The sequence below is a fragment of the Natator depressus genome, chromosome 3 (assembly GCF_965152275.1).
Source record: "Natator depressus isolate rNatDep1 chromosome 3, rNatDep2.hap1, whole genome shotgun sequence".
Classification (NCBI taxonomy): Eukaryota; Metazoa; Chordata; order Testudines; family Cheloniidae; genus Natator; species Natator depressus.
The window spans coordinates 161,240,172-161,263,138 of record NC_134236.1 but is presented as its reverse complement, the minus strand read 5'-3'; the positions used below and the strand labels follow the sequence as shown (position 1 = coordinate 161,263,138).

The window sequence follows — 22,967 nt, the reverse complement described above, 5'->3', positions numbered from 1 at the left end:
CCTAAACAGTTACTCTCATGCCAGGAATCCCCTGCTTTACTCCCTGGAGCGGAGGTGTAACTTAGGCCAGTTGTAGGGCCTTAACAAGTTTCTTCTTCAGCTGCCTTCTTTTCCCCAGTTAGTCCTCAGGCTTAGAGAGTTCAGCACCAGCCTTCTCCTGCTGGTATGTGCCATGCTATGAGGGAGGAGGCAGCATATACACTAGTTCCCTTCTCCCAGCTTATACCCGATTGGTGAGGGGAGCCTTGTCCTCTTCCTTCCTCCTCACACACTCTGCAATGCTCCTGGCCTTGGGTCCTTAAAGAAACAATAACCGATTTTCTCCAACACACTATTAATTCCCGGGACTGCTTCCCCTCTACCAACACCCTCTTATTTCCTAGGTCTTTGCAATCATCGAAACCTTTCAAAATCTTAATGGGCCATTTCAGGTGACAGGGGTTGGGCTGACCCCTAGGCACCACCACCCATAAGGGGTAGACTACCCCATCCCAGATTCTTAATCATTATACAAACATGTCACTGGAACAGGCATTCATGGAGATGTTCACTCAAGTTCGATGGGGGGGGGGGGAGGGAGGGGAAGAAACAGACAAAATATACTCAGAGCAGCACCAAACACATTAACCTCTTTTTAAAAAATGAAAAAAACAAGGTACCATGGGGCTTTAATATTTGCTCTAAGCAAACTGGGAAACTAATGCCCTTCACAACCTGCAGCCACTTTCACAAACAGGTACTAAACTTGATTTTGTTTTCTGGGGGTTTTTTTAAAACCAAACCAAAAAATTAGCTCTAGGCTATACTGCCAGTAGAGGAAACCTGGTTTAATGAAAGTCAATGCAGGCTTTATAGCAGCTGTCAGATCCCCCCATAAAGTTTCCACAGGTGATGGGTCTAGGAGGAGAGTAGCAACTGGTGCAGTAGGTAATAACCACATGTTCTCTGATGTTGGAGATAAAATGCAGGCAAGGATGGGCTGAAACTGTATTGCATAGCTTAGTTGACATTTGCTCCCCTCATCATCACATCCTGAATGGAGACTCCACCCACAATCAAAGAGAGAGGAGCATCAAGGGGTTGGACTGGAAAGTTACAGTAAGCAAATAGCCCAAGAAAGTGAAAGGAAACTAAGGGGCATTTTGAAGAGAATCCATGGGAAGAGCTACAATTTTCCTTCCAGTGAGGAAGGAAAAAATTAAACAAATGGAGCTTCAGTGTCAATTGCTGTGATTGCCTATAAATAAAGGGACACCAAAACAACAACAGTACTCAACATTTTTCCAGCTCCTTCCATCTAGGATTTCCCCATAACTTACACTATTGAATGAATCCAGCTTTACAACCCTTGTGAGATGTACATTATGCCATTCTACAAATGCAGAAACAAAGGCAAAGAGAGATTAGGTAACTTGCCACTGGAAGTCTGAACTCCCAGTTCTGTGTCTTAAGCTCAAGATCCTACAAATCAAAAACCCAGCAAGAGGACATGTGGAGTTGGAGCAGTTATTAAGTTCTTATAGCACCTTCCAACCAGGGGAGGGAAAAATAGCATAGACACAACACAGTGGTTTTAATCTCCCTTTTATAGACAAGGAAATAGAGGCAAAGAAAAGTTACATGACTTACGCAAGGTCACACATGGCAGAAATAGAGCTCAGATCTACTGTCCCCGTGCTGTGCTTTAACCTGTGTGAAGATACACTGTATGCACAGTAGTACTAATTGTAATGATTTATAAAGAATTTATTCCCATAGCAGAACCACTGCTGTTGATTATAGAAGTATCAGCACAACCATCTTTCCATTTGTCAGAAATGTAAGAAAGCAATTAAGTAAATGCGTCTTGCATTGTTCTCTAAAGTTTGCTCTATCTGAACTGCCCAGGGAAGAGAATTCCAAGGATAAGGGGTCTTTAATTGAGAAGGTCCTGATGCCAATCCACAGGTCTTCCAGCCAATCTGAACTGCTAGGATGGTTCAAGAGATGGTCACTCAGACAGGCTGTCCTTGTCATTCAGGGCTCTACCAACACTTTGCATTGCTTTTGGAAGTGCAGGAAGCCAGTGCAAAGACCTGACCACATGTTCACAGACACTTGCAGGAGGCAAGCAGTTGTTTTGCCCCATAAGAATGACCATACTGGATCAGACCAATAGACCACCTAACCCAGTATCCTGTCTTCCAATAGCAGCCAGTGCCAACTGCTTCAAAGAGAATGAACAGAACAGGGCAATTTCAAGTGATCCATCCCCTGTTGTCCACTCAGAACTTCTGGCAGTTGGAGGTTTAGGGACACCCTGAGCATAGGGCTGTCCCCCTGACCATCTTGGCTAATAGTCATTAACAAGTCCATGAACCTCTCTAGTTCTTTTTTGAACCCACCAACAGCACTAAAACTATGCTATAAGCCAGCTTGTACTCAGGAAGCCATTATGCAATGCAAGCAAGCTTGCCAGTGACCACCCCATCTCCAACCTCCACTTCCCGGGTAAATTGATACCATCGGAGCTAGTCAACTTCAGCCAACTGCGACAATTTAGACAGACCCCTTCTAATATGGCTTCAGACTAGGGTTTGACATGCAACAGCATTAAACCATGCTGGTGTATCTCCCTAGGCTAAAAAATAGGTCAAAATATCCATGCTAGTGCTGTTATTTATTAGCGGCCTCCATGGGCCTGATCAAGAGATGCTACTAACCTGCCTGTAGTACCCAGAAGATGTGAACAGAGTCATGTTAAACTGGCTTTGCTCTTTCCTATGAAAGATCAGAAGACTGCAATGGGACCCTCTTCCTCCTCATGAAAGGTCCCCTCTTGTGGGGTTCTTCAAGGCTCATGCCTATCACTTCTCTTATTCAACATATAAAACCACTGAGATCATCAGCAGATATGTACTACACTGTCACCAACATGTTGATGACACCCAGCTGAATGGTTGTACACTTGTGTTAGAAAAGGAGTCTCCTGTTACAAATCAGACAGAAATAAGAGTGCATGTGAAAGACACCTGCTTCAGCTCAGTCCTGACCAGAAAGAAGTGAAGCTGGTGAAAAGAGAGTAGTAATTAGAGCTGATGTTCTCAAACTGGATTGTTCTGCAGAATTAAGTATTTTACAAACCAAGCAGTAAGAAGATACATACTCTCGGACCCGGCACCCTCATGAAGTGACCTCAGAGTGAAAAAGCCTGGAGAAACCTTCACTTTGGGAAACTGATTTCACCCTCTACTGAGATTTTATGTTCTTAGATTGCCAAGATGATTTCAAACTTTCAGGTTATGGTTGACTCTTTTTTCCTTATGGATGTCCACATAACAATAACTATTGGAAACACCTTTTACTTTCACCTGGTGAAGGAACTCCACCCCTTTTCAAGTACTGCACTAGCAACAGACCTCCTTGTTTTCCTTCCCAAGGTTTTATTATTACAATACCCTGTCCTTATTCAGAAAACCAATAGGAAACCAAACTGTTCAACTTGTGTCACCCCATTTGCTAAGTGGAGAGAGGTGATGACAGCATAAACATCAGTGTTTTATAATTTACTCTGATTTACAAGCCCAATTTCAGATAAAATTCAAAGTCTTGGCCCTTGTCTTCCTAAGTCATTTAGGATTTTGATCAGGCTATCTTTCTCTGAGAATACTACGAATGATGGAGCACAAGTGTGAACCTGAAGGATTTTCCAAGCAACAGGCCTCTTAGGAAATTCACCACCCCATGATCAAGCTGAGCCCAAGATCTGCAATCTTCAGATCACAGTGCAAGATTCTTCTCTTTTGGTAGGCATTTTCCTAACAGCCAAGCTGTGGCGCAGCCCAACCAATCAACTGTCCAGATACTGTTACTGTATGAAGTACTTTAAAATATAGAGCAAAAGAGAGGGGGGCTTTTACGGGAAGGATGAACTTGCTCAGCACTGAGACCTTTCCAAGTTTAAGGAATTAACTCATGGAAGAGTTGCCGTTGTCCACCCCTGCAGGATTCCACAGGCAGTCACCACCATTAAATCAATGGTGCATCAAAAAGTTGCGGATGGAACAAATATTAACAGACAGTTGAGTTTTTTCCATCAGTAGGAGGAGATCAACAACTGATGCCACTGCAGTCTGTTCTATACACAGAAAAAGGGATCAAGGAAATCTACAGACTCAGAGTATAGCTGAAATAGTCTCATAATTACCTTGATAATCTTCCTATCCACCTCCATCCCCCAAAAGGAAGTTAGAGACAGGGCAGTATATGGCAAAGGTTATTGGTTTTTTGGTTTTGTTTGTTTGTTTTACATACACACACACCAAGGATGATCAAAGGTCTAACCAGTGCTGCTGTGTGCGCTTGGCAGCTTGCCCTCTCAAGAGAGGCACTAACAACTGCAGGCAGTATCTGCCCTCCACCCCAAGGGTAGTTCCTCTTCTTTTATGAGGGAGCCTCCATGATGCAAATGGGGCAGTAAGCCCTTTGCCCATGCAGATTGGGCTCTGACCCCCGCCAAGTGAACAGTGGCTCATACATGCCAAAGAGCAGGGTGGGACAGCCCTTTCTCGTAAGTAAGTAGGGACTAGGCCCATCAATGCCCCATCTGCTTCCCCCCAGCCCTGGCACCCACATCTCATACTCAACTATTCCTTCCAACAGCTGTTCCGAGCCATTGCCAAGTCCCATGCTCAGGTGTCACCTTCAGCTGCCCACAGGCTCCATGATGCCCACAGGCTAACATCCAAAGCAAATCGACAGCCTCCCTAACTTCCCCAGATCCCCCTTGTGGAGCCCCAACTCCACAAGACAGACCCTTAACCCCCCCTCCAAAAAAAAATCCCACACCACTCATACTCTAATCCAGGGGTTCTCCAACTGGAGGTCAGGACCCCCCAGGGGGTCACGAGATTACATCATAGGGAGTTGCAAGGTTATTACATGGGGGGGCACGGTGATCACGAGAGATCAGCTTTCACCCCAAACCCCACTGTGCCTCCAGCATTTATAATGGTGTTAAATATACAAAAAAGTGTTTTTAATTTATAGGGGGGGCTTGCACTCAGAGGCTTGCTATGTGAAAGGGGTCACCAGTATAAAAGTTTGAGAACCACTGATCTCATTGCTGTGCCCAGCAGCCACCCAGCCTGCCCACAGCCCCACCCCTGCCACCACCCCTAGGAGAGACCAGCCACAAGTGCCAGCCCTAGAGGCAGCAGGATCAGTTCAGCTGCCTCAGCTGGGTACGTTACACGGTGCCAGGACAGGGAGGGGCGCTGCTCAGGTGGGAGCGGCCTCTCTGCCCCCGTCCCTCACAGGGCACCTGACTTCTTGGACTGTGAGGGACAAGACCTTGCGTGGCGCGTACAGCACCGGGCACGCCAGGGCCGGGCACTACTGAACCAGTCCCTTCTCTAGCCCCAGTGCCCCCTCCCGCCCCCAGCCAACGTCCTGCCGCCCCACTCCCAGCCGGTGTCCCGGCCCGGCCCCGTTCCCAACCCCCAGCCAGGATCCCAGCCCCCTCCATCCCTGCCCGTCTCCGCTCCTGGCCCCCCGCCCGCGTCCCGGCGCCGCCCCGCACTCACATCTGATACTCGTCTATCGCCTCCACCAGCTGCCCCCACGAGTCGAAGTCGGTTCCCTTCCTGAAGCTAGCGCCCCAGCGCTGCAGGAGGCTCCGAGCTGCCTCCGACATGGCCCCCGCACTAGGGCAGCATGCTCAGCCCGGGGCCGGCCATCACACAGGCGAGCCGCTCCCTCCAGCCCAGCAGCCACCCCAGCCACCGACCAAGCCCATTTGCGGCGGCAACCGAACCTGGCGGCCGCCTGCAGTCAGCCCCGCCCCTCCCAGCAGGCTAGTCTGCGCCGGCCACGCCCTCGGCCCCAACGGGCGGGGGAGGCCGTTGCTATCGAAGCCGCCTCGCCCTCAGCTCCAGGAAGTCGGCGCAGACCCTTCCGCTTCGGTGTGTGTCATGGGACAGGAGGTCACGGGGTCAGCCGGCAACTCTGCTCGTCCTGGGCGGGCCTCAAGTTCGGTGTTTGGTCGCTGGGAGCAGCGTCCTGCTCCTGAGCCGGTGCAGCTCCAGCTGTTCCTGTGCGGGAAGTCCCCAGTGCCAGGTGAGCAGCAGGTGCCTCCCCCATCCCCCCCAGCCGTAGTTGGGGTTGGCTTGCGCCTTTGGGCAGTAACGAGGCGGCCCGGCTCCCAGTGCTGCTCGGACCAAGGGTTGCGCTGGGGTGGGTGTCCTGTGTAAGTGAGTAGGGGGCGGTTCGTTCCTGTCAGAGGGCGAGTCTCCTTGCAGTAGGGAAATCCGTGTCCTGGCTGTCAGCGTCTCCCTTTCCTCCTCCTCCGGCTACCGGGGAATGTGTTTAATAACCCTCGCGTCACACCCTTCCCTTTCCTCGCTGGGGGTCCGTTTCCCGGCAGTGGTTAGTCTCCTCTCCTGAGGCAGGTGTGTTTTCCTGCCTGTATTTGGGAGACCCACGTGGCTTTCCCAGATCTAGGTACAGTTCAGTTGCAAACGGTCTCAATCAGACTGCCCCCCATAGGCCGATACAGTTGCTCCCCCAGGCTGTCATGAGGCGCAAACACGAGGTGCTGAGGATTCCTCCCTTCAGTGGCCCCTGAAGGGTGGGACTGGCTGGGAGAACCAATCGAGCCGCGTTTTATGCGCTTCCTGTCTGTAGTGCTAGAGCGGGCACAGTTCAGACGAGCTGGTCTGGGTGAAGGTGTTGTACTTGTCAAGTCTTGCCTGGAGCCAGTGCAATTGTAATGATAATAGGAGGCCATCTGTGTGGAGGAGGAGCAACAAAAACCTGGTGGGGGTACTAACCGAGTATACATATCACCTACACGGGGACTGAAACTCGGAACACTGTGCCGGGCTAGATGTTAAGTATGTGGGTGGATGCGGGATTTCTGAATTTGATGGGGGTTACGTTAATAACGTGTGACCTGTTTGAAGGGAGCCGCAGCTTTGGGAAATAATGAGAGCGGCTCTCTTTTTCTTCGGACTGGCTGCGCATTAGCCGTTACGGAAGGCTCAAGTCAGGACTTCAGCTTGTCATCAAATCAGTCTCCGAACAGCATCCTCTGGGGCTCGAGTGGAGGGACCAGTTTGTAACCTCTGCATCGCCTGTAGCATAGCGCTGGCTCCATCTGTCACTCGCTGCGAGTGGGGTAGCGGAGGAAAGACACTTGCCCTGTCAGAGGTGCTCGGATATTGTGTGTGTGAGAGAAAGGGGCGGGCGGGCTGGCTGCGGGCAGAGTGTGACACACGCAGCCTCGAGAAGGGAGAGCTTGGCTGGATATTTCAGCCAGACACTCGCACCTCTCTGTGGATCTGCTCATTCAGAGGTCTAGAGCCCGAGTGGGGGGGGGGGGGAACAGCGGTAGGGTGACCAGATAGCACGGGTGAAAAATCGGGACATGGGGTGGGGGGTAATAGGAGCCTATATAAGAAAAAGGCCCCAAATATCGGGACTGTCTCTGTAAAATCGGGACATCTGGTCGCCCTAAACAGCGGCCTCCATTCCACCACCTTCCTTGGGGTGCGGGAGAAGCAGGTCTGTATGCTTAGTTGCCAGAGATTTGGGGGAATCCGTTCTCTAGCACAGCTGGCAGGGATCAATGCCCCCGATCGTCCGCAGGCTCTCAATGAGATCGGCTCTCCTCTACCTGTGCCTGCGTGGCGGCGGCCATTTTGCGCACGGACTGGCGTGGGCTCCATACTGCGCCGGCGCAAGCGATGAGGGCGGAAGTAGGGCTGCTTGGAGGGGGAATCTAGGAACAGTAAGGGCGGAAGCGGTCTCGCTGTGAGCTGAGGTTGCTGCGCCAGCGCGTAGCGGGGCGGGTTCTGCATCAGAAGCAGGCTCGTCCACGGAGGTAAACAGCAGCCCCCACCCATAGTGTAAGAGAGCGAGGCGGCGGCTGGGTTGTGCGGGCCCGACGCCTCGTGGGGGTGTCTGCCCGTGAGTGAGCCTGGCCAGGGGAGGGGTCGGGGCGGGACTCCGTTGCTGTGAGCTTGGCCTGGCTGTCGCGCTGGGTTTCTTGGCCTTTGAGGGCGCTGGGAAGTGCGGCCCTCCTGCTTTGGCTCGTTGCGTGGGCTAAATCCTGGCTCTCAAGCTGGGGACCACAGACGGGGGACAGGGTTGGGAGCGCTTTGGGAGAGGGGTCTCCGGGGTCTAGACAAAGTTGTACCCCACTGGTGTAGCTGTGGCAGGCGGGCCCGCAGTCCCTCGCGTTCCCCAAGCAGCTGGTGAGGCGCTGTAACTTTCCCAGCAGCTCTCCATGGTCGTGTGTATATTACTTGCAATACACCACGAAACGTGGTAGTGATACTACCAAGTGCAGGACAAACTCACCCAGCTCTTGACTTGGCAGATTTACAAGATCTTTAAAATTGTCCAGGTTACTAGTCCCAGTTCTTTAAATATTCTGGGTTTCTGCTTAGCAGAGTAATTTAATACAAGAATTATTGAACAGTTTTCATACATACTTGTAAAAGGACATAGTTATTTGTAATTGCTCTGAGCACTTTCTTTGGCCGCCTGCTTCCTTGTAATGCCCAAAGAAGAGATTGCTTCATCGAAAGTTGCTGAAGTGACAGTTTGCTCAGACACTTGACCACCATGGTTGTCATTGTGCTGCTATATTGAGGACAGGATTCAGAACAGAAAAGAGAGCTCTCTAGGTGTAGTCTGATACCTTCCTCTAGTTCATCTTATTTTGAAGCCTCTCAAATCTTCCCTCTTGCAAATGTTACTAGGTGCATTATGCCTTGGGGAAAAATACAGTGAGGCATTTGCTGTCCACAAAAAGATTCTCCTCTCTTCCCCATGCCAGAAAAAAAGTTGACTAATTATCTAGGCCAACAATCTGTTCTTTTGCTTCTCTCCACCTCTACTCCAGAAAGATCTGTAAAAACAGAATAGCCACACACCATGGCTCTAAACAGTAATTGACTTTAGAACTGTCTGAAATACATTCTGATGTCAAGGGGCCTCTGCTGCATATTCTGTACTATTAGACCCAGACAGTTAGCTCTAAAGACTGTTAGTATGAATATTATTATTTGTATTACTGAATTGCTTAGGAGCCCTAGTCATGGACCAGGAGCCACTGTGTGAGGCACTGTACACATAGAAAATGAAAAAAAGGTGTCTCGTAGTCAGGATCCTCTCCATAAAAGAACTTTCTAAATCAATGATGCACCCTACCCAAAAGTCAGGACAGTCTTCAGAAGAATCTTTCTGCTAATGCTATAGGGAAGCAGTCTTCCAGTCTCCAAATGTAGGTTCAAATAGCAGGCATTGCAATAATTGAGTATGGATATCAAAAAGGCATGGATAACTGTGCCACAGGCCACATCAGACAAACTATTGCCTTACCAGACAAAAGTGAAAAAAGGCACTTCTAACAACTGATGTCTCCTAAAAGTATGTTGCTGTATGGAAACACCCATCAGATTGCAAATTGCCTTGATTGTGGTTGAGCATGCTTTGTAATTGAGCGTCCAGCCCTCTGTTAAAGGGAAAGTCGTGAAGAGTGGAAGACTTCTTGGTGCTGAGGAAGCATGGGAGGAAAGACAAGTAAAACTTTATGGCCTACCACCTTAAAGAGTTTCTCTTGTACTATAATAAGGGCTTGCTGCTGTGGGTTTTCCTGTGCAATCTCCCATTTTTTCAGTGTGAGCTAAGCCTGTAAAAGAGCTGTGGAATAGTGCCCTACAGTGGTGAGTTCAGAGTTTCAAAAAGTATGTAAATACATATCAATATATCTAACAGGTCTGGGATCTCCAACAATTCTCCCTCCACCCCCTTTAAAATTACTTATAGCGCTTTGCGAATAAAAAAAATGTATCTCACGTGCACTTTATAGACCCAAGTGGAGCATCAGATGCACTAGAGAAATAGGAGACCCCAGTTACCGTCATGTAACTGTTTTCTTCCAATCTTTAGGTTTCCAATAAGTAACATTGCAAACAGTACTTGAGAGATATGACCCACTGGTTTCATCGCAACCCTTTAAAGGCTACAGCTCCTGTCACATTCAATTTCTATGGGGTAGCCAGCAGTCCTGCTGCAACAAAGATTTGCAAGTAAGTATGTTTCAGACTAACACTGACTTCTTTTCCAGTGTTCAGGGTGTATAATGGACATCTTTCTAGTGTTAGTGTTTTGAAGAGACTAGAGATTTGTAGGCTGGGAGACAATAAACCACTGATAGCATTCTCAGCATCTAGTTCTAGATAATGATTAATCTAATCTTACAAATCTGATGCTGCATAGAAAAACCTGTTGTAACAAAACAGAGACTAAAAGGACTAGACGTCTCATCACTTTTTTTGCTCTGTGTGTATCCTATTGTGGAAGGATTAGTGTAAGTAACGTACATAAATTAATAAACCAGAAGTGTTCTATTGTAGAGATAAGAGTGTCTCTGAAAAAGCATTTAAGTCAAGCTTATAAATACAGCAACATGATTACAATTCCATCTATTCATGTAGTGTAAAATCCCAATGCTGATATTGCCCCTGCCATGTTAACTTCTCTGGAGAGGATGAACATCAGTTCCTATGCATTCTGGCATACAAACACATGGCTTCATTTACAAAAGCAAGAGAATCAATTACACTGTGTGTGCATATATCTTTGATTAAGAGACTTTGAGTCAGGGCTCCTTGGTTTTATCCTTAACTTCTGTCACACTCTTGCTGTGTGGCCTTGAGCAAGTTACTTACCTTCTTTGCTTCCGTTTATGGATCTGAAATGAGTACAACACTGATCTATTTCATGTGAGGCTTAATTCATATAAGGGATGTAATTTGAGATCATTGCATAAACACAATTATAAAAAGGTACTATTGGAACGTGCCATTACGGATTTACTTCTAATTATAATGTACTCTACTAGTGCACCACTGGTACAGTGATCTACCTCTGAAGTTTTGGGTGAATAACAAATATTTCTGTTGGGTTAAAATTTGGGTTAAAAAGTAGTTAAAATTGTTCATTTACTAACATTGATAACTACTACATATTATGTGTCCAAAATGAGTCATACTTTAAACTGAAAATACCAATGTTGAAGTGACTGTTGGGTCCTACAAGAGATAAAAAGACTTGTTAAATCTGTTCCCTTCCTGAGAAGTGTTTGATGTGTCTTTTTTTTCCAGTGGCTATCAGATATTAAATTGGTACTTCACTTAGCTAGAAGGATAAGAAATAGTGTGGGGGACTATTAAAAGGATCACCTTTCGTATAATTTTTTTTTTTTTTTTTAAACACAGTGACTTAAGATCATCCAGGGTACGACTCTTGGAGCTATTTACTGATTTGAGTTGTAATCCAGAAATGATAAAGAATGCAACTGATTTGTACTTTTCACTCTTGCAAGGTAAGAACTTTGCAAGCTGCAAATAAAAGGTTTTATGTAATAATCTTAGGTTTAGTGAAACTCGTAATCATTTGTTATACCAGCTTATGTAGGGGCATTATCTGGTCACCAGGAAATACAGTGTCTCCTGTTCCTGTTACCCATTATAACCGTAGAAGCTTCAGTCAGCATCCTGGCAGTATTAGGAGCATGGACGATCCTTTGCTCTCTGCCTTTTAACCAAGTTTTCCAGGTTAGGTATCTCAACCACCTTCTGCTTTCTGGGGAGGCGAGAAGTTCATTTTCCTTGTCTCTGGGAATAGACTGCATTACTCCTAAAAACAGGTCTATGACTTCTCTCAGAATGGAGAGGATACCAAATCAAAAGTGTAAAATAGTATCAGGTCTAACATTAGGTAATAGTTTAGCTAAGTAAAGCAGTCTTGCAACTACAGTTATCCAGGTGCTGATATGGCTTTTGTCACTTTGGTATCTGAGTTTTCAGTAGATATTCATTTACATTTTATGGCTCAGATGTCTGTCATGCTTCCTCACGTTCTTTCTTGCCCCTCAGCATGCCAAGATCTCAGTAACCCACTCTGAGTCAGCATTTTCCCTGTGTGTCCAAATTGCTCTACAGGCCAGTCAAGTAACATCATTGAATTCTGTGCAATGGGCAGAGCTGAGCTTAAATGAAACACGTTAGTTATGGCTTTCTAGGCTATATTGGCCTACGGACAATTACTCTTTTTTCTGCAGCCATTTTCATTTGAAATCTGCCCCCCTCCCAGCTCCACTGTACTGTATAAGTTTATTCAATATTATATGAACCTCTGCTTCCTTGTCCACCTCCGTTCAGTTCTTTCCTACATTGATTTGAAACATTGTTTTGAAATTACATAAATAATAACTTGCCTTTTCCACAAACAGTGGTGTTCTGTCTGTTAGTGATGGTTCATTAGTATGCTTATAGCCTTCTATGTCCCAGCCTGACATGTGAATCTTTCAAATCAAGTTACCTTTGGCTTAAATTACAATTACGTATTCTCTCTATCAGCCTTAAAATCCCTTGTATGTTTAATCACTCATTTTAAAAAAATATAATAATCTATAGTAAATATTCCTCTGTGTCACACAAGGGTCTTGAGACTGCAGACCAATCAGGTTCCCCAGATAGAGGAGAGGTTACCGTCCGAGCTGCTGCAGAGAAGACAAGTGGAGGAGAAGGATGCCCTCAATAAAGGGAATCCATATCCAGTCACTGGGACTTGTCTTCACAGTTAGTTTGAGTGAGTTCATTTGGTTTATTCCACTCAAGTTAGCCTACCCTGAGTGAGCGTGAAAACAACACTCAGGCTACCTAGAGTGATTGGATTAGCGTCTGAGTTGTTGCTTCCCCAGTGCATTACTAATGTGAACAAGTGTTGCCAGTACTGAAGCTTCAGTCGCTCCCCTGACAGGCCAACTAACTCAAGCTTAAAGCACCACCTAAGAGATTTGTGTCTGTGGACAGGAATCAGGTTGGGACAAAATTCAAATTATAAATTGAACTAACACTGCAATGAAGAGGAGGCCTAAAACCTTTTCGGTGTCAAATAAATTTTTCAAATATTTCCTATCAGCGTTAGCAGTATTAGGAACCCTACTTTAGAGGATGACTCTTTCAAGCACCATGTTGATTGAACCTCTCCTGAGTATAGTTAGATGACAAGGTATTTAAACTGCCAGCAGTCCATTTATACCAGGAGCTTAGCAACAGTGAAATCTTCAGCAGTGTTTCCCTAGTGTACACAAGGCTCACAGGGCTGAGGCAATAGCTTGTTGGAGCAGGGAGTGTCTGATAAGACCAGTTGGTCTTTTCTGTTGTAAATCTTGTTCTCTGAACTTTCTGAAGAATAAAAGCTTTAAGGAGTAACATGAATGGCCTGAGAGGGACTTTTTGCTGTTCCAACTGTCTACATCTCTACTTGCATCTTTATATCGCTGCCTTCTAATGTTTAAATTGCCTGTTGGCGTGTTTTTTGTTTTGTTTTTTTTTGTTTGTTTGTTTGTTTTTTGGACAGGCTTTATAGTCTCACTGGATAACTCTTCCCAAGACTGCAAGTTGCGATATATTCAGAATTTTAAGTGGACAGACACATTACAAGGACAAGTTCCAAGGTATATGTTCTATGGAGTCTGCAATGTCTGTGGCCAGGTTCCTTAGATTATAGTATAGATCTGCCACTGTAGTAAATGTTGCACAATGCTGATCATTAAGTAGTTCCCAAGAGGCTGATTACATTAGTGTTTTAATAATTGCCTTGTTCTTCTGCTTTATATCTATTACTGTGTTGTTCTGGAGATGCCAAAGTGCCTCTCTTTCATTTATTTGAGGTTAAGACACAACATTGAAATGCTGGATCCAGTCTGTTGGGGCTTTCTACATCCTCTATATGCAGCTGAAGACAGACTATTATAGTGCAAAATAGGAAATAATCATACAAAATTAATAATATAAAATAACAATTAGAATGTATATAATTGTAGTGGTTTCTGGTGCTGGAAATCTGAAACTTAAGTCTTACCTTTATATTTTCTGGTGATATCCTCACTCCCCTATTGTGTCTCGCCTGAAACGTAGACAAAACTGTTCTCGTCAGGGTCTTTCTCCCTGTCTTCTGAAGCATATAGCATGCTTTTGGGTGCTGTTGATAAGCTGTAAACAGATTCTTTAATAGATGTTTTTTCTATGTGTTTTCCTATTGCCACATCCTTAAATCAAGCTGAATAAGTTACCCTTTAAGTGCGATGAACTTGTTGTCATAAGAGTATTTTAACATCTATGCAACTTTCTATTCTTACATGCCTTTTATTTGTAATTAGTAACTGCATGCAGTAGAAAGCACTTCAGAATAACTGCCAAGTTAACAGGTCTGAGACTACATCTTTTTGTTTGTTTAAACTAGTTATCCCAGACCTTGGTTTTCCACAAAACAAGCATTTTAAAAATAAATGAAAGAGAAATGTTAACAGGTTTCAGAGTAGCAGCCGTGTTAGTCTGTATTCGCAAAAAGAAAAGGAGTACTTGTGGCACCTTAGAGACTAACCAATTTATTTGAGCAGCTGTAGCGCACGAAAGCTTATGCTCAAATAAATTGGTTAGTCTCTAAGGTGCCACAAGTACTCCTTTTCTTTTTGAGAAATGTTAACCTCGCTCAATAAAGCATGTTACCCTGTTAACATAAAAATTCTACTAAACTCTCTTCCCAACCCCAGAAAAAAATCCATGTGAAGGCACATATTTGAACACCCTGTGGGATTTTTTCACCTGACTTCTTGGGGGATAAGCAAAATATTAAATTATTGTTAGGAAATCCAAGAAATAGAAAAGCTATAAAATGGAAGTTTCTGACATTATAAATGAAAACCAAACCTACTTTATGCAGGTAGCTACAATTTGTTATGTTGCAGAAGTACAAGTTAGAGAACTTGTCTAAACAAATTGGAAAGCATGAAATTGCTTGTTTTGCTTTATTTTTTTATTTTTAGTGCCCAGCAGGATGCTGTGTTCGAACTGGTTTCCATGGGATTTAACGTGGCTCTATGGTACACAAAATATGCATCGAGACTGGCTGGAAAGGAAGAGTAAGTGTTTTTTCCTCCTTTAGCAATTCTGTTGCAATAATATCCCAACAAAAAGGAAATCCTCAGTTAAAGCAGACTTCATTCACATGCTTTAACATTCAGATGCACTCTGGCTCCTTGTCTCCCCAGCAAACTTCATTTCACTTACAACATGTAACCAACCACAATGCACACACCAAATTTCTCTACATCATGGTCAGATGCATAATTTAAACTTCAGCCACTCCTAGATCTAACATATTTTTGTAAGCCTATTTTCCACTGAAATCTACAATATTTTATTTCTGCATAGAAAAATGTCACACTGGAGTGAAGGCTAGTTTCCCCCATGTTCACATAGCTCCTCCAACATCTCTTGCTGCCAAGTCTACCTCCCTGGCTCCCCAGGGTCTGTTGACTGGGCAGAGCTGAACATTAAGGGAATTGGGCTAGCAGCATCAATGAACAGAAGTAACTGGCAGAACTTGACAATTTATTGGCTTTTCTTCACAGAGGTAAAATAAGTTATAGCAAAGAAAGGAAATAACTCTTTGTAACTCAGATTGTCTCAGCCAGCTACTTTTCATTTTCTAAATGAGTGTGTGTGGGAAGTTTCTAGTCACTGTGGCTCTTCACTTGGAGAAGCCTGAAAAATGTTAATGTGAAGGGAAATCTTAGTGTTTTCTATGCAAATGATTAAATATTGGACTGGAAATATAGAAAATTCAGTTCTCCCACAATGAGCATGTTTAATGACTGGATTTAGTTTTGAAATTTAAGTGTGAAGTAGAGGGATTGAAGTCCTGCTTAAAGTGCAGATATAAACACAGCCACTATGGTGTCCTCATAAGTAGCATTTTGCTGAGGAAAAAGTACAGCCAAGCAGTTCTGATAAAGGTCAGGCAATAAAACTAAGGATAGTGAACAAGTAGAACTACTCTACAAGAGCAATGTATGGACAAAATCCCAGCCTTTTAGATATAAGGCAATTAACGAATGTTTGAGTAGTCACTTATGTGAGATTATGAGCTGGTAAATAATTCCGCTGTGTAATATTAACTTGAATGCAGAATTACATATTTCATTAACAATCTTTCAGTATAACAGAAGATGAAGCAAAAGATGTTCACAGAAGCTTGAAGATAGCAGCTGGGATTTTTAAACATTTGAAGGTAGAAAACGTACCTTTATTCCTATTTCTTAAGTTGTAAGTTTCTCTGTACAGAGCCTTTGTCTTCTACTTGTCCCGTACAATGTTCAGTGAATTGTCAGTGCATTACAAACAGTTTTTTTACAAAAAGACTTTTTTGGTTCAGATGCAGAGGATTTATGCAGCGATAGTGGAGCTTTTGAATGCTGCAGAAAATAATGTACCATCAGTGAGTCATGCTACTAGTCAGTTGCTATGGCTGGCTGTTAATCAAGGTAGAAGGGTAATGGCAAGAGTGTATTATAGTGAAATGGCCAGCTATCACCTTGACTCCTTCACTTGTAATTTGTACCCATTTAGTAATAGCATATGTATTGTGACAGGGTCAGGCCAGATGGCTACAGGAGAGTGTGAGAAGGCAGATATATTAGTCCCAGATTAAGCAGGTCCATTTTCCCTGGGTAAGGTACCAGGGGCAGTTCCAGAACAAGAAGGAACTTGCTGGAACAAATTCAGGCAGGCAGACTAATTAGGACACCTGGAGCCTATTAAGAAGCTGCTAGAATCAATTAGGGCAGGCTGGCTAATCAGGGCACCTGAGTTTAAAAAGGACCTCACTTCAGTTTGTGGCATGTGTGTGAGGAGCTGGGAGTAAGAGGCACTAGGAGCTGAGAGTGAGAAGGTGTACTGCTGGAGGACTGAGGAGTACAAGCATTATCAGACACCAGGAGGAAGGTCCTATGGTGAAGATAAAGAATGTGTTAGGAGGAGGCCATGGGGAAGTAGCCCAGGGAGTTGTGGCTGTCGCGCAGCTGTTCCAGGAGGCACTCGAGACAGCTTCAGTCCACAGGGCCCTGGGCTGGAACCCGGAGTAGAGGGCGGGCCCGGGTTCCCCCCAAACATCCCAACTCCTGATCAGAAACAGGAGGAGTTGACCTGGACTGTGGGTTCCACCAGAGGGGAAGGTCTCTGGGCTGTTCCCTGAACCACGTGGTGGATCAGCAGAGACTGCGGGGATTGTTCTTCTTCCTTTTTCCCATGCTGGCCAGTGATGACGTTAGCTGAGTGAATGGCAGGTTTGAGCCACTAGCAAAAGTGGCCAAACCGAGGGCTGCCATGCATCTCTGAGGCAAGCAAATCTGCCAATAAGCGCAGGACCCACCAAGGCAGAGGAGGAACTTTGTCACGGTATCTGGAAAAACCCATGACATTTAGTAGTGGTGTCTTAGATTTGAACTAACTTTGAAACTGAGTGTCTGTCTCTCTACTACTTAGGAGAGCCATATCCCCAAGCTGATTACACCTGTAGAAAAGGGAAGGGATTTAGAAGCTCGACTTATAGACTCCTACATCATCCAGTGCCAAGCTGAAGCTCAAGAAGGTAAAAAAATAATGGGGTATTTATCTGTGGATTTCTTTTGTGGTTCATAATGTCTCCCGGATGGTGACAGCCAGTGTTCTCCCAGAGTACTGCGGTTTGGGGTTGATTGCATCGCCAGAATCAAACTCTTCACTTTTGTTACACAAATGACAATAAAACATTACAATTATTTGTTGATCAGTTTTAGAGAAGTTCTCTAGGAGATTCTCGTTCTCCACCCTTCTCAGGCACCCTTGCTTAACGCAATACAAAAACGTCTAATAAACTAAAGGTCTAAATATTTTGAAATAAAGAAATTGAAAACTAATCTCCCTGCAGCCTACCATGCCCATATTGTCAGGTTTTCTTTTGTACTCATTTAGAGCTATTCTATTCAGACAATAGTTATGCCTTAATTTTATCTATAAAGTTGACTGTCTGCAATTACATTTTATTAATGGTTTTAGTGACAATTGCCCGAGCTATTGAGCTGAAACACAATCCTGGTCTGATAGCTGCTCTGGCCTATGAAACAGCCAATTTCTACCAAAAAGCTGGTAAGTTAAATTACAATGTCCTTTGAGTCCTTAGTGATTTAGTTTGTATGCCTTGCAGAAAAACAAACAAACCACTAACATTGCAATTAAGAGATGTAACCCTGCTGCAGTTTCTTTGTGGACAGTGTTAACAGCATGTCTGTGCTTCCAGTCAGTAATTTGAAATCATGTCCTAAGTGACAATCATCAAGTGTCAGTTCTCAATATAACAGATTTATAGTGGGCGGGTCTAGAGGCAGTGTCCTTCTAGCTCTGTGGGTGATTTTGTTCTGGTTCTGTTCTTCAGCCAGCTATGATAGTAAATTAGTAGACAAGAGGGGGTGGATGAAGATTAAAGGAGTGTCTTGAGTTGTTCAACAGCAGCTCCTCAGGGCAAGGCTGGCTATTTCCTAGGAAAAATTAGTTTCTGATAGGGCACTGGTAAATACCAGTTTGAACTGGGGAAAAATAAAATTATTATTAGAATATACTAACGAAAATTACTGAAAAATATTTAAAAGTTTTGTAATAGTTTTGCAGTAATATGGGCTGTTTAATTTAAATAAAAGGAAATACAGAAAAGCTTCAACCTGAAGCTGTGTTCTTTTGCCTTGGCTACCTCAAAAAGAAACTGAAACTTTTGAATCTGGGAATTCCTTGTCTTTGTTTAGCAATGAAAATTGCATGTTTGTTTAGCAAACAAAAGGGAATTCCCAGATTTTTTTTTTTAATTGGGTTTTTTAATCATTTTTTAACTTGATGCTTTCATGCAGCTTAAGTCTCTTTGCAACTGCAGGTATAATTGGTGCACTTAATTGAGGTTACAGCTATTTCATACTTATGATCTATAGATACACTTAACTAGACCAGAGTGCTGCTTTGAATATGGGGGGGGGTTTTTAATGATTTAGAAAAAAATATTGTTTATGTAATTCTAGATCAAATGTTATCCAGTTTGGATCCAGCATACACTATTAAATGGAGAAAGTACTTACACTTGAAGACATGTTTCTATATGGCTTATGTGAGTACTCTGTAACCAATCTGTGAACACTTCAAAAGGGTTTCTAAAGGTTATCTAGGAGTTAGATGGGGAATAGAAGTCAATTATCATTTGTCCTTGTCACCACATTGACATATTGCAGTCCCTGTAGTATTTAAAAATACACTGTTCTAGAATAAGGTGCAATTTGTGCCCTGTAGAATTTAGTGTAGTTACTCACCTCCACAATTGGGGCAGGTCAATCTGAGCATTTAGTACTTGTGCTCTATTCTCTGCACTGAGATCCAATCTACTTCCAGGTGTAATTCAGAGTTGATCACATCTCTAAATTTATGAATCATAGACTATCAGGGTTGGAAGGGACCTCAGGAGGTCATCTAGTCCAACCCCCTGCTCAAAGCAGGACCGATCCCCAATTTTTGCCCCAGATCCCAAAATGGCCCCCTCAAGAATTGAACTCACAACCGGGGGTTTAGCAGGCCAATGCTCAAAGCACTGAGCTATCACTCCCCCCTGTTATTCCTTTAAGAGAATAATATGCACATAACTTGTTACCCCAAATAGAGTCATCCAGACCCTTCAACTTGAACACTTTTGGATTAGATTTAGATAATAAACTGGTTTTACTGTTTTAACTACAGAGAGATTTGGAGTACAAGTTATGAGGCATAAAAGTCAGAAAGTTAACCAAAACAAAAAAAGAGGTAAAATGCTTACTGGTGCCTAACAACCTATATTAGATTCAAAACAAATTTCTTTTGCCACATGCTTTCAGCGGTTTTACTGACCAAACTCTTTAGGTCAGTACCCCTCCCACAGAGTCCAATGGCTGCTTCCTTTGTCTCTTTAGTTGCAGCGAATGTGATGGGCAGGGAGAGAGAGGGGGGGTGTGTCTATCCCTTCTTTCTATAGTCCTGTCCTCACTTTAAGAAGCATTTCCAGCTGGGAGCAAGGCAGCAGGCAATCTGTGTAGAAGGAAACTCCATGCTATTTCTTCACTAATACGTAAATTTTTGCCCTGCCTCCCCTTTCCTGCCAAAGAATGGTCACTTGGCAGGTAACTGTCCATCAGCCTTGTTTACACATGGCTCAGGCATCAGCTTGCCCTTTGTCTCTGAGGAACTTATAGGTCACTCCCCAGACTTCTCAGGAAAAAACATACTTTGGTCATGATTTTAGCTTGTTTATATAGGGAAGAAGTTTATAGTTTCAGATATTATGCTACTATTTTCATTTTGCCATAATAATGCTGATCAGCAAATCATGCATTTTTAAATCAGTGCATCTAAAACTGGGGGTCCTAACACAAAAGAGGGTCACAAGGCTATTGTAGGGGGGGGTCATGAGATCACAAAAAATATTGCCAGGAAGAAGGGGAGCTGGGGGTACAGCAGCTGCTGCTCTCCGGCCACCAAGCTCCGAAGGCAGTACAGCCACCAACAGCAATACAGAAGTAAGGGTGGCAATACCATGAGTATGCTCCTGTGAGCATCTACAGTAATTTGCTATCACTTCTGGGGGGAGGTCATCACAGCCTGAAATATTGAAACCAGTTTTAAATGATACCTTACAATGCATACTTTGTAGATTGCGAACAAAGGTGTATATTCTGTCTACACTGGGATTAGATATGGATAAGATAGGACCTGATAACATCAGTTGCCACCCCCAAGCTGCCTTTAGCATGCATGTTCTGCTAGAGCCTGGTTGATCTCCTGGCGTAACATTCTCCATCAAGAACCAGCAGCTCTGTAATTAGTTGCTGCTTCTGATCTGACCATATTTTAGTTTTAAAAAGAAAAATACTTGGACTTTCTCTTAGTTTGTGTCTGTAGCCAGAGGCTGTTTATCTTGTGAATGGGTGAGAAAATTAAGGCTGGGCTGGGTTTGATTTGTGCTATTTGTTAAGACCAGCTGTGTGTAACCCTTGTAATATGGACAATGATGGAATACGGTAATGCTGTTGTATTCAGCTTCACAATACAGCAGGGAAAATATATATATGTTGCATCTTGAGAATATTTATATTGTGTGTTGGGCCTAATCTAAATGGAGTGGGCTTTTACAAGTGAAAAGGAGCATTTGATATTGCACTCCAGTAGGAACCCTATTTGAGCATAGGAGCCCAAGCTAGTTTTATGAAAGGGAGAAAATGGGAGTGTGGTGAAGTCGCACTTTGACCTTGCCATTACAGGTCAGAAAAGCTGGAATGTTTCTGTTGCCTTTCTGAATTCAGTGAAGTTTTTTCATAGATGTAAAAAACCTAAACTCTCATTGTACCTGGTTTTCATCACGAAAACTGGGTTTCTTCCCTGCTGAAGGGACTTGTGCTTAGGCACCAGTGAGTGCTGCGTCATGTTACCTCCCTGCACCCTCTTCTGGTTGACTGTGCAACTGATGGCAGCCGCAGAGAGATGCAGATCTTGCCATTCTGGCTAGTGTTCAGCTGTACACGATCCCCATCCAGTGAGGAGGAAAAATAGCAAAACTGATGTGGTGACAGGAAATTGTCGATTGATGCCAGTACCTATATTCTTCTCTCATCAGTCATACTGCTACCATGGTCAAACTTTGCTGGCCAGTGATAAATGTGGAGAAGCAATCAGATCTCTGCAGGAATCAGAAAAATGTAAGTATGGATGCCACATTCTCAAATCCCTCCTGGAACATCTGCTGTCATACTGTTTAGAGAATATTAAAAAAAATTTTAGTTTTCATAATTCAGAGTAGCTCACAAAATATCCAAATATTTGTGTTAAAGCCAAATAAACACATTATCAAGGTTGTATTAGAGTAGGCTGTTAGGGGGCTTATTCCTTCACCTGCTTACTTCCCTGGTCCTTCTCGCATGAACAGAGAGCAACAATACCCAAAGACCAAAGGTGTAAACAATTCAGTGTTTATTGGGGTGAACTTCTTCCAGCAAGCATGATTCCAGGTTCCTTCCTTAGTGTCCCCCTTCCCAGCTCTGACACCACAGAGCCTTACCTGTGTCCCTGTTCCCATTTCCCCCCGCCTTAGCAAAACATGATTCCAATTTCCCCACCCCCATTCCCTGTTCCCATTTCGCCCTTTTCTTCCTGATTGACTGCAGACTATATCGTAAAACTTGAGTTCTGCTTAGCTGTACCTTAACCAGTCATTTTACTGGAATTTAACTAACGAATCCTAACATATTGTAACATGATTATTTAACCAATTATATCCCATCACCTTAATTAGTTTACACCCAGAAAAAATAATTATACAGCAGACAGAAACAATCACAGAACCAGACAGAGATTATGCAGACAAACAATAGGGAAATGGGGACTACAGTGATAGAACAACAAAGAAAGGAGGATTTCACATCCTAGCTATTGATAAGCGAGTTCTTGCCAGACAGGATGCTATCAAACTAAGTTTCCTTTTACATCTTCTAGGCACTTCCCTTTCTCTGGAGTTGACAGTGATTTTGATTCTTTGATGCCTGGCCCTATCAGGAAATATGTCGCCATATGTCCTATGCTTTTCCAGGGATACCTGGACAGGCAGATCCCAAAAGAAAAAGAAAAAAAACCGGGTGGAGTGTTAAGATATAGACATTCAAGCCTGTCTGTAAAGGCCTGTACTCTAAGAATTTAGGTGTATTCTTATCACTTAACTAGTTATAGAGGTATAAAAAGAGAGAATCAAAATCACTGTCAACTCCAGAGAAAGGGAAGTGCCTAGAAGATGTAAAAGGAAAAAGTTCAGTCTTACCTAATATTACAGGTTCTACCCCTCATTTTGGGCTGGGCAGACTGAGTGTGCATGGTTGTACTGAATGGCTTAATATGATGTAGTTAAAGACTGAAGTTCCTGCGAGAGGGAGTTCTGTCAGTTTGGGGAGGAGAGAGATCGTCGGGAGACTCCATCAGGGGAATCCAGAGAGGAAAGAGATCTTTAGAGGATCACAGAGGACTGTGGAATGAACTGTC

General features: G+C 43.9%; 2 protein-coding genes across 4 annotated transcripts in view; one reads left to right on the top strand and one right to left on the bottom strand.

Annotated features, from left to right (window-relative positions):
• Window positions 1-6,059, bottom strand: part of AIDA (axin interactor, dorsalization associated) — a 49,860-nt gene extending 43,801 nt beyond the window's left edge. Inside the window, exon 1 of the mRNA XM_074949218.1 lies at window positions 5,565-6,059. Within this exon, the coding sequence (XP_074805319.1) occupies window positions 5,565-5,674 (110 nt within the window). The 5' untranslated portion in view covers window positions 5,675-6,059. The remainder of the gene's footprint in view (window positions 1-5,564) is intronic.
• Window positions 5,942-22,967, top strand: part of BROX (BRO1 domain and CAAX motif containing) — a 28,522-nt gene continuing 11,496 nt past the window's right edge. Inside the window, exons 1-10 of one of the 3 annotated variants that reach the window (XM_074949215.1) lie at window positions 5,942-6,096; window positions 9,937-10,076; window positions 11,268-11,374; window positions 13,417-13,513; window positions 14,885-14,980; window positions 16,059-16,131; window positions 17,385-17,490; window positions 17,937-18,026; window positions 18,944-19,029; window positions 21,556-21,637. In XM_074949215.1, coding sequence (XP_074805316.1) covers window positions 9,976-10,076; window positions 11,268-11,374; window positions 13,417-13,513; window positions 14,885-14,980; window positions 16,059-16,131; window positions 17,385-17,490; window positions 17,937-18,026; window positions 18,944-19,029; window positions 21,556-21,637 — 838 coding nt within the window. In that variant the 5' untranslated portion in view covers window positions 5,942-6,096; window positions 9,937-9,975. Of the gene's footprint in view, window positions 6,097-7,788; window positions 7,862-9,936; window positions 10,077-11,267; window positions 11,375-12,492; window positions 12,643-13,416; window positions 13,514-14,884; window positions 14,981-16,058; window positions 16,132-17,384; window positions 17,491-17,936; window positions 18,027-18,943; window positions 19,030-21,555; window positions 21,638-22,967 lie in introns of those variants that run through there. The other 2 variants (XM_074949216.1, XM_074949217.1) reach the window with 2 other exon arrangements.